We start from the raw sequence: 16818 nt of genomic DNA, 5'->3' as shown, positions 1-16818 counted from the left end.
CTACCCCATCAGTTGTAGCTGAACAAGATCTACAAAAAGATCCCGCATGCCCTAAACGTGCACAGGGTCGACTCTATCCAGCATAAATGAGACAAATATCCAACGTATTAAACTGACGTGGCAATAAGTAACTAGAGGCCACCGTACGGCTTTCAACAATGAGAAAAGCCCATACCATATAGTCGGCTATAAAATGCCCCGGCAATAAAAATGTGAAACAATTCAAACGAGAAAACTAATGGCCTAATTATTAAAACAAAATAGTTTACGAAAACAAAACGAACCAACAACAACCACTGTACTACAAGCACCTAACATGGGAATGGCGAATACAGAATGTGGCGGGATTAAACATATTCGTGGGCGCTCGACACCCCATCCCCCCAAAAAAAATCACAAAAAAGCTCCAACCTAGGACAGCACACAATAGGAAAAAACTGTAAAATATCAATTACAATTTGCTTCACTAAAACTGTAGAGGTACGGGTTACAATATTGTTCATTTTCATTGCGTTACTGTATTATATGTATATCATGTGTAATGTGTGTAAGCCATATGTCCATATTATGGGAGTATAAGTGCTTTTTTAATAAACAATTAACTTATAAAAAAAAGCACCGAAATAGGAGCACACTCATTTACCGAAAGCTATGTCAAAGCCAATTTCAACTAATATGACTATATTCTTCCAGACGGGTTGTTCTTTAATAACGAAATAACTATACTAACGAGATATATATCTATGAAACAATGCTACATTTCATATAAAAAAGGACACCAATCATGCAGAGACAGACATTTACTGCGAAAACATGTATAATTATTATGGTTGTGAAACGACAGTTTGTCAACCGGATATAAGTAGGCTTTTTAATTTTGATGCTTTAATTGCATCATTGAAATACAGGTTTACTAGTTATACTAGCCTGTTGTCAGAAAAAACTAAAATTGCAACGTGAATTGTTTTGGCGATACATATTAAAATTTTTTAACGAAAACTGTTTGGCATTTGAACGCAAAAAACAAGAATTGCCAGTAAGGAATAGTTAAATAAAAAAAAAAAAACAACGATGAGAAACCCGTGCAGAGACAGAAAACATACGTAATTAGAAGTTGGGATATTGTTATTTGTTTGTATTTATATAAAGTTATGCCTTTTTCCATCTTGAAAACAACAAAATTGAGAACGGAAATGGGGAATGTGTCAAAGAGACAACCATCCAATAAAGAGCAGAAAACAGCACAAGGTTAACAATGAGTCTTCAACACAAGGAGAAAATCCCGCACCCGGAGGCGGGCTGTAGCTGGCCCCTAAAAAAATGTTTGCAATTTTCAGACCTGTGTTGCACAATACAAAGTTAAAGATCGGATGCACAAACATAAATGAGCACGAAGATTGACTTTGTCATTTACGGACACCTATATACGATGTGAAAAAAATTATATCAAGACGATAAAAACAATTGAGACCAAATAAGTTGTGCATCTTGCATTACCTGAAAAAAATACTCACCAAGAAAAGCTTTGCATACATTTCATTGTGAAAAATCATGTTAATTAAATGAAAGTGAAAGACGCCTTTTCCCTGGGGTTTGGAGTTCGGTGTAAACAAAGGGTGGTGTGGTGAAGGTATTGGTATGGAGAATACACCCAGTGAATTTTCAGGTCAAAAGAATGCATGTAGCTGTTAGCAAATTGATGATTTGGACGATCAGACGAAACAACACAACAAAATGCAATTACAAACGGTTAAACATGTAGACAGACTTGTGAACATGTTACAGACTGATGGACATGTAGACACAGCTTGGTAGACATAATGACCGACTGGTAGACATGTTGACAGACTGCTGTGTTACATATTTGTTTTTCGATCGTTTTTGTACATTAATTAGGACGTTAGTTTTCTCGTTTGAATTGTTTTACATTTGTGACTTTGGGACCTTTTATAGCTGATTATGCGGTATGGGATTTGTTCATTGTTGAAGGACGTACGGTGACCTATGGCTATTAATTTCTGTGTCGATCATTTAATCTCTTCCGGAAAGTTTTTATTAGCAGTCATACCAAATCTTCTTTTCTATACATACACAGACTGGTGGACATGTAGCAGACTGAATCACATGTAGACAAAACTTGGTAGACATATAGACCGACGGTCGATTTTAAAATTGTCATTTCAGTTATTTTTTTTATTTTTTTTAATCTATATTGTTTTATTTCCAGAATTCATGATATTTATTTTAAAGATTTACGATTTTTCAATCATTTTTACAATTGAAACTTTAATTAATCCAAACAAAATTAGAAGTTTTAATAGGCAAATTTCACTCGAACGTAATAAATGCGTTTTGTCGCGCAAACGTAAAACGCCGTCAAAATTGTTCTTTGAAACATACTAAAACAATAATTTGGAAAGTTTTTAAATTTTTTTTCTAAAGTGTCATGGAAAGCAACTTTAAAATTATAAATAACCGTACAAAAAAATAACCTATGTTTTTTTAATCTATGCCTATCTAAGAAATTCTTCATAAATTTATAAATTGTATGCTTCGATATTTTTCCTTACAGCACATACAGTGGCGGATTTACCGGGGGGGGGGGGGGGGGGGGGGGGGGCACAGGGGGCACGTGCCCCCCAGTCGGGGTCACCAAAAAAATTTCTAACATAGTTTTATTGCTACTGTATCTGCTTATCTAGATCTAAAATCAAGACACAGCTTGATCTGACTTCCTAAACTGGTCGTTAATTAACCCCAGCTTCAACATGTGTGATTTATGACAACTTATCGATGGGTGTGTAAATATTGACACCTTTGTGTAATGTCTATATCCAAAAGCATTTATGTAATTTTAGTTTTAGTTTGGTCAGTCATCAATTACGGCTCAGCTATTTGGGGTACAAGTGAGTTCTCCTGCATCTCAGCAGTTCAGAACCGAGCCATGAGATTTTATATGGGAGTTGGAAAGTATACCCCCAATGATGCTGTTTCAGGTGACATGGGTTGGAAGCCTCCATATGTTAAACAGTGGTCTAACATTTTAAGACACTGGGCAAGATGTACAAAAATGGATAAAAACAGGATAAATTATAAAGTATTTATATGGTGAATTAGAAAAAGCAGTTATAAAATTAAAAATTGGAGTTATAAAGTTATAGATATGTTGAAACTTTACAATATGGACAGGTTTTGTAATGTAGATGATTATATACTGGATAAAAATATAATTTATCAGTTAGAAGTTAATATTTTTGATAATTATAAAACTGAATGGAGTACAAGGCTTGATTCTTATGGTCAAGGAAATAAGTTGAGAACCCTTTAAATTGTTTAAATTTTCATACTCTACTGAACAATATTTGTTGCAAAATATACCTATTCGATATCGCAGTGCATATGCGAAATTTAGATGTGGAGTAGCACCTTTAAAAATTGAAACTGGTCGTTACGAAAGATTAGATTTAGATAAAAGGTTATGTTTCAATTGTGATGATATAGAAGATGAAAAACATGTACTGTTAACATGTCCATTATATGAAGATTTAAGGCAGTCTTTATTTATTGATATAATTCAACATAATAATATGTTTTTAACTTTGTCAGATGATGAAAAATTTATATTTTTGTTCAAAAATGAAAATGTTTGTAGTTCTGTTGCCAAAACCTGCCATAATATTTTATTGCGACGAAATAGTATCTTATACTGTTAAAAAATCATTGTTATTTTTTATGTACATGTAACAGGTTTTATCCTCGAATGTGCATGGTGATATTGCACTTTTATGTTTTGTGTAAATAACAAAATCATGTTTTAATTCTGTTGTTTTATAATTGTATATAACAGTCTCTCATAGTTCTTTTAAGAATGGCACATGCATTCTAAATTTTTATATTGTGTACTTGATATTATAATGTGTTTATACTTGTATGTATGTGGTGAGACTTTAATAAACTATTGAATCTGAATCTGTAAACCTCATGTACATCTACATGCTGATTGGAATTAATACGAATATATTTATTGATTTCTAATACAATATTACAGGATCAAGATCGATTAACAAGAGAAATCTTCTGATCAGGAAAGAAATTACCAACTAAAATCGGTCTGAAAAGAATATGTAAAAATAGATGTTTTGTGTCAGGAATGTTAGTATCGATATGAGATACGTCTTTATTACCAAGCACTCACATTGTATACGGTATCTGGGGAATGTGTCTTTCTCAGAACAGTCTTTTTCGGACTTTATTAAACAACAAACGATTTTTTTTCAATGCATACCAGCATTTTTTTAAACTGATTGTCGTGTTTTTTCCCTTTATTTTTTTTATGGAAACCAAAAAAAACCTTAAGTCCCCCTCCACAAAACATGAATGGTCTGTGCCTTATATATATATATCATTAATAAAATGATATTGTACTTTTAGAAAACCTATACTCATATTTGAGATAAAGAACAGCAATAAAAGCGCTGTTCCTTTGCTTATTGTGTGTTTTTTTGCTGTGCATGTACTGATTTTCTTGTTTTAATTACCATGTATGAGGGTATGAATAGGTTACCATGAATGAGGGTATGAATGGTTTACCGTGAATGAGGGTATGAATGGGGTTTACAGATTAGAGAATAATGGTCAAAAAGTAAAGACTAGAAAAAAATGTGCCCAAAAAATATAGAAAACAGATTAAAGGTGTGATGAACTATAAAGAATAGAGGACAATTGGCAGCAAATAAAAGAGTAGAAAGAAATGGATCCAAAAATAATGAAAAGATATAGAAATGAAGACCTAACCCCCCCCCCCCCCTTTCCACGACCACCATCATCCCCAATACATGACACCACCACCACCCACACTCGCATATATATTCATATCTAAACAAATCTTTAATTTTGGTTTCATGGTGCCCCCCCCCAAACTTCGAGGTTCTGGATCCGCCCCTGACATATTTGAAAAAAAAATGCTTGAAAATGCGGGTTGAAACTATAACATGATAGAAAGGCATAGTGGAGTGGCAAAATTTGTCACATATTTTAGCTGACCTAGAAAGACGGTACATAGTGACTGGGACTATAATACTAACTATAATATTATTTTTAGTATGTTAATTTAGGTTTAACACTATAAGAATGAACAATTTTTTTAAAAAGAGCATTTCTTTTCGAGTTTAACGGTCGGTTGGTGCTTTAATCGGAATTGTGCACTTGGTTTTAGATATCTATTTTGTGTCTAAATATGGCGGGAAATGTAAATGGTACAAATTGAAAATGAACCAAGAAACTGAAGAAAATGCAAACTTAAACGTATTTGTAGAATACAAAGGTACCACATTTACAAAAGTGTGATTTGCCCCATCGATCGGACACACACAAAAGATCACCCTCAGTCTATAGACCAATATCACTCACATGTATACTATGTAAGATCATGGAACACATTATAGCCAGTAGTATGATGGACCACCTAGAAAATAACAAAATCTTGTACGACCTTCAACACGGATTCCGAGCATCTAGATCATGTGAAACTCAACTAGTATCATTCATCCAAGAACTAGCAAAAAATAACAACAATAACATTCAAACTGACATAATTGTGATGGACTTTGCCAAAGCATTTGACAAAGTTCCTCACAAAAGACTTCTATACAAACTGAAATATTATGGCATAGAACACAACACCTTAAAATGGATAGAAGATTTCCTCACATCTCGCACACAAACAGTCATTATTGATGGTGTTCAGTCAGACAAAATTAACGTAACATCTGGTGTTCCCCAAGGAACAGTTTTGGGCCCTATCCTGTTCCTTGTGTATATCAACGACTTTAATGAATACATCAAACACAGCACCCTAAGATTATTTGCAGATGACAGTATAATTTATAAAACAATACGAAACAAAGAAGACACACAAAAACTGCAAGAGGACCTTACATCAGCAGCAAAATGGGAGAAGGACTGGCTCATGTCATTCCATCCAGACAAGTGCTCAGTCCTCCAGATAACAACCAAGAAAAACCCATTAAAATTTGACTATACTCTCCACCAACATGTACTGCAAAAAGAAACATCCACAAAATATCTGGGCATTACTATACAAACTGACCTAAAATGGAACAAGCATGTAAACAACATCACAGCTGCAGCCACACAAAAGCTGAACTTCATTAAAAGAAATTTAAAGGTAAATTCAAAAACAGTTAAAGAAAAAGCATACATAGCACTAGTAAGACCAAAGCTAGAATACAGCAGCTGCGTCTGGGACCCACATACCAAATCACAAACACACCAACTTGAGATGGTCCAGCGCAGAGCAGCAAGGTACACATGCAACAGATACCATAACACCAGCTCAGTCACTGAAATGCTGCAAACACTAAATTGGGCAACTCTTGAGAAAAGGCGAATAAGAACACGCATCATCTTCTTCTACAAAATCATACATCATCTTGTAGCCATATACCCGACAGATCTACTCACACAATCCGATACAAGAACACGACAACATTCACATATTTATTCTTTCAGACCCATACAAACCACTAAAGACTCATACAAGTACTCATTCTACCCAAGAACAATCTTACAATGGAACCTTCTCCCAGTAACTTCAGTTCAATGTACTACTCTTGAAAGTTTCCGAGAACAGATTCCAATATCTGTTCTCAATAAACATCTAAACATTTAAATAAATTCTACAATGTATATATTTTTAACCAAAATGTAAAGTACAAAAACAGAGGAAAAAGAAATTAAATTTTTATTTTTGTATATTATTCACTGTAAATAAAAATTAGATCCCACGCACGCGCGGCATAGTAAAATCAGTGCCCGGCACGTTATCATCAGTATGTTGATGGAGTGCTGAATTATAAAGAAGAAAGAAAGAAGAGAAGTCCGTTCGTCCATAGAGTCTGTTCGCCCTACTTTAAAAAAAAAACATAATAGTGGTATAAACATATTCAGATATTTATATGATCAATATTAAAGAAAATAATATAATTTCTCAAAGTTCATGAAAAAACATGGAAATATTTAAAAATTAATGGTTTGTTATGGAGCATTAAAGGGCTTCATTCTTACATTTGTTTTATTTAGAATTAATTTTAATGACTATTGATTGTAATTTAGAATGCTGATTAGGTATACTTATAATGTGTTGAGCTCACTTATTTTTGTATTAATTAATTGTCTTTGTTGGATTAATAATGAAAGTAACATTTTCTTTTAAATAAACTAGTCAGCTTGGAATGAGTAAAAACAACGATGTATGAATTGTAAGACATAAAAGATTTTTTTTTTTCGCACACACATGACACAGCTTGGCTTCTTTGATCTCAAGTTCATTTTGACACATTTCCTATATATGTGCTCTTTAAAATAATAGTGTAAAAAATTAAGGACATAACTGTTGTGTGATGCGAAGTACGAATTGGATCTTGTTATAAGATCTTATAAATGTTAATGATTGTTTTGAAATTGTTAAAATGTATCAAAGATAAATACATGCAGATAACATGGTCTTCAGTTGTTTTTATATTAAGTATCTTGTATTCCTGGTACTCTTCAGTGCACATCAAAGGAAAATATTTTTGGTAACAGCAATACAACATAAATATTTGGGGAAATTTTCAACAAACTTTAACATACTCTTTTCAAGTAATAAACATTATACAATACGACAACAAAATAAAATAAAAATCAGAGCGAACGGACCCAAGGCGAACAGGTATAAGGGCGAACGGACCAAGGGCGAACAGACCCTGGTCGGACAGGTATTAGGGCGAACACAAATCGGGGCGAACAGACCTGTATTCTTGGTCCAGTATGCGCACCAAATCCATGGCAGTATAATCAGTTTGTTGATTGTGGCCATTATCTGGCAGAAACTGCCACATTCATATTGCTGAATATTCTGGCAAATTAGAAGAAAAGGGGGGTGGGGGGGGGGACCATTTTCAGGACGCCTGGATTGGCCAACTGGAAATTGGGATTGCATTGTTTAAAGGTCTGGAATTCGGAATAGAAATACATCGGGATATGGTAAAGCCATGTTTTTAGCCACGGGAAATCAGGATCTTTATGCTGATTTTTAATTGGATTGACAAAACCTGTACCTTGTAACCATCAAAGTGTCATCTTCATAATACTTCAATCAGAATCAGATCTAGAACATGTAGAATGTATGAGGGAATCAATGAATGACAATGAAAGATTTTTGTTATGCGGAACTGATTTCCCCATTATATGTGCACCTTTTATCAGCATCTGGTAACAGAAAACGACGAGTGTATACTTAATTAAATATTCCATTTCCAAACATTTTCTTTCCTGAAGTGTTCCTATTGTTGAGAATATACTGCAAATGTTAACGTTATGTTTCCCGTATTTACGTCTTATGTTTATGACGTTAATTTGTACCTTTGTATGGGCGCCTTCGATATAGATTTTGATCATAAAAGTAACACAACGCAAAGTATAGAGTTTTATTCGTTTATTACAATACATTTTGGTGCCGTGACGCCATGGAAAGTAAACTGAAAGCAGTGAGAGCAGGCCATAAAAGTGCTGTAACAAGACTGTTGAGAAAATCTGAAGAAGAGCAGAATTTAGACATAGAAGAAAGTACAGAATTATTAGAAACACTTTCGCAAAAACAGAAGATTATTAGTGCTTTGGATGAAGAAATTCTAAATTTAACAAAGGATGAGGATGTTGAGGATGAAATTCTACAGACAGATGAGTATAAATTCTTTCTGAATACTAAAATTAGATACATTCGTAAAAATAACTCAAATTCACCAACTTCGAATATTACCACCTTACCTAATCTGAATAATCAATCAACGAAAACTACGAATCAGCATAGTTCAGTAGAAAATACATATAGCTCTGTTCAACAACAAATGTACCATGTTCCGCCCAACGTTATGCAAAATCACCAACTTCCGAAACTCATCTTGCCTACATTTACAGGAGAAACACTCATGTGGCAAACTTTTTGGGACTCGTTCGAATCATCACACTATAATCCCACACTTACCGACATACAGAAATTCATTTTTGTTAGGATTCAGAAGATTTACTTGTAAAAAATCCTTACCACATGTTATGATGTCAGACAACGCTACATCTTTTATTTCAGCATCACAAGAGATTAAACAACTGTGTGAATCCCAGAAGATCAAAGAGACATTATCTACGCATGGATTCGAGTGGAGATTTATCCCTAGCCGAGCCCCGTGGTTCGGAGGATGGTGGGAGAGACTTATTGCATTAACTAAAACGAATTTAAAGACAATACTTGGATGTGCATTGATTAACATGGAGACACTGCAAACGTTAATTGCCGAAATTGAAAAGATTTTAAATGATCGACCATTGACTTATGTATCTACAGACATTGATGACAGTGAACCATTAACACCAGCCCACCTACTATATGGTCGTCGTATTACATCTGTACCATATCCGAGAATTGAGATAGATAATATTGATGAACCTTACGTAATGAACACGTCTGATGCTTCAAAGCGTGCACAAAGACTTTCGTTTATAATTAAACAATTTTGGAACCATTGGAAGTCCGAATATTTAACAGCACTTAGAGAGTTTCATAAAAAGAGTGGAGACAACAAAATCAACATCCGGGTCGGAGATATTGTACAAGTTCATGACGACAAACCTCGAAATCGGTGGAAAATAGCAATTGTTGAAGAATTAGTTGTTGGAAATGATGGTTTAATCAGATCTGCAACTATCAGAACTAACAGTGGCCGTACAACTCGCCCGATCATCAAACTTTATCCGCTAGAGATCAACGAAGAGGAACTACCAAATAAAGCAGATGAGACGAATGAAGTTGATACCAGAAGAACAGTGCCTATGCGAAAGGCAGCTATGCGTGCAAAGGAGAACATTAAAACTTGGACAATATCTTAGACATTAATTTTGTGTCCGATTTTAAAATCTTTATAGAGACTGCTAATTTTTTTATCATAGTGATTTCTAGAGACAGTAATTGCCCATCATATTTTAAAACATATTTTTTCGTTTCATATATGGACAGTTAAAGAAATATTTCAATTTTATACAAAGATATACTTTTGCGGCCCCCCAGTATGTTGAGAATATACTGCAAATGTTAACATTATGTTTCCCGTATTTACGTCTTATGTTTATGACGTTAATTTGTACCTTTGTATGGGCGCCTTCGATATAGATTTTGATCATAAAAGTAACACAACGCAAAGTATAGAGTTTTATTCGTTTATTACAATACACCTATCACTGCATTTCTTTATAGAGCATTATGTGTGAAAAGTATCATGATATGACTGATATCAAACAAGAGTCAAGCAAACACTTTAATCGTTGCTCTTTATCTTCTAGTAGTATACAACCAGATTATTACACTATTGCCACTTAAGTCCTCAAAGAGCTTGGTATCAAATAAAGCACACTCTATTTAATCAGCTAATGCACATCATGAGAATAACATACAGGGGAGTCAACTAGTTTTTTTATTGCAAGATAGTCATTACTTGTGGAAGATGTACTAGTTTCAAATTAAAGTGACTGTCTTAAATTCAGGTATTTTTTAATTTTGATAATGTAAACCAACGTTTTGACTACTTTATCATGTTTATAAATCTTTCAAACATGTGACATTTGTAGTTCTTTTCATGTCTGTGACTTGGTTTAGTGCTTTTCCGAATGGTGACTTATAATAGATTCAATTTTATCTCCTTGCAAAACTATTCCAGTTCTTGTCTTTTAGGTTCTTATATTGACTTGGACTGGATTTTGGCCAATTCTATGACTGGCTACCGGACACTTATGAGAACAAAAATGCATATGTGCAGCTTGACTTCACAGTGATATTGATATAATAAATAGTGGGATTGGTTACGGCTGACAGACTTTGAACATCAATCATATCTGAGACTTTTATATTGTACACGCATTGAACCTTCAAACTCTCAAATTGTCGATCAAATATATAGTAATCAGGATTTTTCACAAAATATTTCCAGGATTCCAGGATTTTCTAATTTTAAAACCAGGAAATCGGAATGAGACCCCATCTCCCAGAATGAGATAACTGCACTTTGTTCATAAGTGGGAGCTTTGATAAGTTACTATACAAAGTAAAGCATTAAAGGAATGTTCCTGTCAAAATGTAATACATGTATCTTCTGTTTAAAATATTGTATTTACAAGTGAAATTTGTACACTTTTTTTCAGCTATCCTACAGAGATATGTGTTAGAACATCATACAGAAAACTTGGTGGATATCTTACTGAATGAGGATAATGAAGACCACTTCTCGGTTACTGTCAAGTAAATATATTATGTAAAATTAGAATGATTTATCGCTGTATAGTACAAAATGTATTTCTCAACATGGTGGTTTGCCTTATTGCACAAGAAATTTTTAAGAAGACCAAAAGACTGGGCATACAAATCAGTAGACTTTGTAAATCACTATTGCTTAAGTCTAATGAAATATTGTTTGTTCAATACTATATAAAAAAGAAGATGTGGTATGATTGCCAATGAAACAACTCTTCACAAGAGACCAAATGACCAGGAAATTAACAACTACAGATCACCATACGGACTTCAACAATGAGCAAAGCCCATACCCCATAGTCAGCTATAAAAGGCCCCAAAATGACAAATGTAAAACAATTCAAAGGAGAAAACTAACAGCCTGATTTATGTACAAAATATTGAACGAAAAAAACAAATATGTAACACAGCAACAAACGACAACCACTGAATTACAGGCTCCTACAAAGCCATATTGTATAGTTTTAATCCACTCTGCCACTTGTCTCAATTATGATCTTTATGAAAAGTATCCAAATCTATATCTATTAACCGAAATATACCCCCAGGGTTGCATACACTCATTTCTCAATATCTGTGACACAATGTCAAAGAAGGAGAGAACATAGATAAATAATAATCAAAATTGACAACAACACTTCAAATGGTCTGCAATTTTATTTACTGTGGTCTACATACATCAACTGCAAGGCAGGCGACATCAGACAATCAAATGTGAAAGTTATAAATAGATCAGATAAATATAGAAAAATTAAGTTTGCTTACAATGTTACTTGTGTTCGTTTTACTGTTATATGATACATGACATTGTTCTAAAGGCTTGGTATCGTTGGTTGTTTCTACTTCCTGGCGCTTCCGTAACAATGGGAAGATTTTGATTGCCGCTAATGGAAAATATACTTGTAAGAAATTGTTCCCTTGTTAATTATTTGGTATATATATAATTTTTTTGATCGTCTACTGTAGTTAATCGGTTTATCGGCCTGGTTGTAAATTTATAGTTCATTTATTTTCCTTGGTCCATTTACATGCTGGTGGCATGTAGATCGGCGCTTTAAGCTTGGCGTTTCCTTTTGGATGCAGAGTTTTCACGAATAAATAACCATCTTTTGGTGTGTATTGTTCGCACCCCTTTATGGTCCAAGAAACTTGAGAAAAAAAGTTTCTTGTTTGTATAATACTCATAGACATTTTCGGAAAAGTCACAGCTCCAAAATCGACAAACAGGAAGTCTACCGTTAAACTGGAAGTTTTTTAAATGGACACCGATGTTGGAGAATTCCGTACAGAATAAGTAATTAATAGGAAATTGCAAATATTCTGACAAATGAATAAGAATTTTATTTTAAAATGTAAATAGATTGAGATAAATCTTCATTTAAGTTTGTTTTTTAAAACCAAATTTAATAAATTGTTTGAGTATCAAAGACAAGATTAAATATCCTAATTAATGTTCTGATTGTAACAATAAAATAATTACGAATCAGTCAAATAATTATCATTAACATCTATTTCTTAATCTTTAATGATTAATAAACACATTGTATGCCATGTATTCATTAGATTGTATCATCTTGTATTAAGAGTCCAAGCTGACCATGCATTGGAATCCGGACTATCACACCTCAATCAATGGGTCTAATCGATGTCAAAACAAATCAATGACAGGTTAACCTTGTTCCTAATTAAATTCGTTCAGGTTACAATTATGGGATTATCATGTTTTCAATCATAATTTCTTGAAAGTTTTTAAACAGTTGTTTAAAAGTTACAAAGTAGAAACGTATTTATAAAAAAAAAGTTCTCATAGACTAAATCATCACTTTACAATATTAAGTCACATGATTGATCACCTGATACATTAGAAAAAAGCTGGTTTATATTTTCAAAATGAGCGTGGTTTATTCAATTTTCATACACTTATCTGCTACTCTCCATGATGAACACATACAAAAACAGTAAGTTATGACAACAAGAAACACAGAGGCTAATTTAACCGACAACAAAAGCTTTATTGTGTATTTATTAAGTCATGGCAAACTTCCGGATTGCAAACAGATGGACAAATTTACACGATAAATGTAACTACAGAGTTATAAAATGTATTTTATTTGAATAAAACATGACATATCAAGTACAATAAGATACATATTACAAATTCAACATGTTAAACATAATAACAATCGAGGTTTTTGCAAAAAATTCCGTACTCTTCACTTCGCCTTGTATTATCTTTGTCGGAGTTTGGACCTGAAAAATGACTAAGAAAATGTTTGTAGGCATGTATAATGCGCACCCCTCTTACAAGAAACATGACCCAGGGTATAAATGTGTGCACTATACAAACAGCTTGACAGTAATAGTGATTTGATAGAGTTTGATAGATAAATATTGTTCATACATAAATAAATGAACAGAATATCAACAAAAAATTAGATATTTCTAACAGGATTACTGAGAGTTCATTCAGTAGATGCAACAGCTAGAAGAAGAACATATTTTTTCCCCCCATTATATCATGATATATAAGTACATCTCCACATATTCTTTCTTTTTGCATTAGTATAGTAAAGCATTATGTGAAAATTGTTATTTTCAATGCCCTGTCATTGTTTAAACACAACATGTTTGTAAATCTGTGGAAATCTGTTTTTTTCAGTGCCCTGTCATTGTTTTAACACAACATGTCAATCTGTGAAGTTCTGTTATTTTCAATGCCCTGTCATTGTTTGAACACAACCTGTCAATTTGTGAAGTTCTGTTATTTTCAGTGCCCTGTCATTGTTTGAACACAACATGTCAATCTGTGATGTTTCTGTTATTTTCAATGCCCTGTCATTGTTTGAACACAACCTGTTAATCTGTGATGTTCTGTTATTTTCAGTGCCCTGTCATTGTTTGAACACAACATGTCAATCTGTGATGTTTCTGTTATTTTCAGTGCCCTGTCATTGTTTGGACACATTATGTCAATCTGTGATGTTCTGTTATTTTCAGTGCCCTGTCATTGTTTGAACACAACATGTCAATCTGTGATGTTCTGTTATTTTCAGTGCCCTGTCATTGTTTGAACACAACATGTCAATCTGTGAAGTTCTGTTATTTTCAGTGCCTTGTCATTGTTTGAACACAACATGTCAATTTGTGAAGTGTTGTTATCAAATCCTGACAAGTTGTTTCCTGTGTTTGATGCAGCAATGGTGGAGAGTCAAAGTGTCTTGATGACAAATCATCCACAGAAACATCTGATGGTAAATAAATTTTATATAATATGGTTGATATGATTTGTTTATATAGATAATCCATCAATATTTGCTAAGTTGAAGGTACAAATGATTATTATTATCATTAAAATCAATATTAAAAGAGCTAATTTGAATCAACTAAATCTTATTCCTTAAGACATCATGCCATACAAGAAAACAAGTTAACTTTTTACTACTCCCTTTACCTTTATAGTCAGCAATGGTACCTAAAAGTAAGCTATTGGTATGGAGGTCAAAATTTTAACATAAGTATAAAGAGGTGAATCTGTAGATACAATTTGTTTCAAGGTCAGCCATGGAGGAAAAATACTAATTTTGGTCCTAGTAATGGAACTTTTATGAAGAAATCTAATGGAATTAAGATCCAAATTCTTCTTCCATTCACTGCTAGACCATTCAAATGATACAATCATTGTTTTCATATACATCAATGATATTACAACATCTGAGATAGATTCTAATGAATATATTTTCAGAATGTTAAGAAACATATTCATGCTAGAATTATGTCTTTGCCTGTTTGTCCTGAGCTGACCAGAACTACACTGCCTAGAACTGCTGATGTAGACAGTTTCTTGTCTATAACAGGTACATGTCATTTGAAGTCTGTAAGATAGTTGTCTCATTGGCAATCATACCACATCTCTTTATTTTTATACAAAAACAGTTTTCTTATCTAAAACAAATTGTATACAGGAAAACTTTTCCCCATTGTCGTAGAGGTACCTTAAAGGCGCATAAGCTGTCAAAATCGTGTTCACAGATTTGACTCGAATTCTCATATTTGATTTATAACATACTAAAACCTATATTCAAATTACAAAAAGTCCAAAAGAAACATGGACTCATTCTAATGTATCAGCATTTTGTGTGTATTTCACCCCCAAAGAATGCCAATAGTCATATAACCCAATGTTAACATATATATATATTATGAAGAGACAGAAAAGCATGTGCAATCATATAATGACAATTTTTCTTGGTCTTTTTGAGTTAAAAATATGTAAATCATCTTTTTACCTATGTAAGATAATGCTTTGCAGGCAGACTAAGTCAAATAAATGATTCTTCATGGTGGGTTCCTTGTTTCACTTTTCTTTATCAATAATTGAACATGCAAGGCTCATGCCAAACACATCTACAGCTAAGGGTTAAATTGAAGGTCGCATGTATACAGATTCAAATGAGGTAGAATTATTAACTTGCAAGTCAATAATACATCAGCAATGTTTTTGAGCTTTTTTTGACAAAATTGGTCCAAACTGACTGCTTATAGCAAAATATTATTTCAATATTCCACTTTCATAAATGTTTGACACAAAGAAAATGATATTTTTATTTTTTATCTAAATTTTAGCTAATGTCCCTTTAATGCATTTGGGTAATTTTTCATCTCATAAAATATAATTTGGAAACATTGTATGATTATTTTACAGGCACAGTGATAAGAACCACCATTATGAAGATGTTAGAGTATGAAAAAGAATATATCTGTGCTAAATGTAGAAGTATATTTACTGTAGAGGTACTGACATCTAATTAGCATTAAAAATATGTTTTACTATAAAGAGGAGATTTTTTTTAAAAATAAATAAGGACTTCCATTTGCATTAATTTTATTGAATGAATTTACATAAAAAAAGTTAAACGTGATGCTTTATGGGTTTTTATCTTTTTGGAAATTATATGAAAAAAAAAAATAACATTACCTTTATTTCTATAATAAAATTAATTCATTGTAATATAATTGGAATTATAATAATGTAATAAATGTTCATCAATAATTGAAATTCTTTACTTCAGGCTGACATAGAACAGTTTTATACAGTAGGGAAACCAAGCAAGTGTACCAATGAAGCATGTAACTCCACAAACTTCACACTAGTTAATGACACAGGTAAGTTTTTCAAACTTCACACTAGTCATTGATACTGGTAAGTCTATAGACTTCACACTACTCAATGAAACAGGTAAGTCTTACAGACTTCACACAAGTCCATGATACAAGCAAAACTACAAACTTCACACTAGTCAATGATACAGGTAAGTCTTACAGACTTCACACTAGTCAATGATACAGGTAAGTCTACAGACTTCACACTAGTCAATGATAAAATTAAGTCTACAAACTTCACATTAGTCAATGATACAGGTAAGTCTACAGACTTCACACTAGTCAATGATACAATTAAG

General features: G+C 33.0%; 1 protein-coding gene across 1 annotated transcript in view; it reads left to right on the top strand.

Moving 5' to 3' along the window:
* Positions 1-5244: 5244 nt before the first annotated feature.
* The window catches only part of LOC127704253 (DNA helicase MCM9-like), a 36489-nt gene continuing 24915 nt past the window's right edge, over positions 5245-16818 (top strand). The window contains exons 1-6 of the mRNA XM_052208204.1: positions 5245-5323; positions 11251-11347; positions 14469-14610; positions 15102-15213; positions 16062-16150; positions 16429-16522. Of these exons, the coding sequence (XP_052064164.1) occupies positions 5269-5323; positions 11251-11347; positions 14469-14610; positions 15102-15213; positions 16062-16150; positions 16429-16522 (589 nt within the window). The 5' untranslated portion in view covers positions 5245-5268. The remainder of the gene's footprint in view (positions 5324-11250; positions 11348-14468; positions 14611-15101; positions 15214-16061; positions 16151-16428; positions 16523-16818) is intronic.

Source organism: Mytilus californianus, unplaced genomic scaffold (genome assembly GCF_021869535.1).
Source record: "Mytilus californianus isolate M0D057914Y unplaced genomic scaffold, xbMytCali1.0.p SCAF_6, whole genome shotgun sequence".
Lineage (NCBI taxonomy): Eukaryota > Metazoa > Mollusca > Bivalvia > Mytilida > Mytilidae > Mytilus > Mytilus californianus.
The sequence above is the reverse complement of the archived record's forward strand: the minus strand, read 5'-3'. Positions and strand labels throughout refer to the sequence as shown.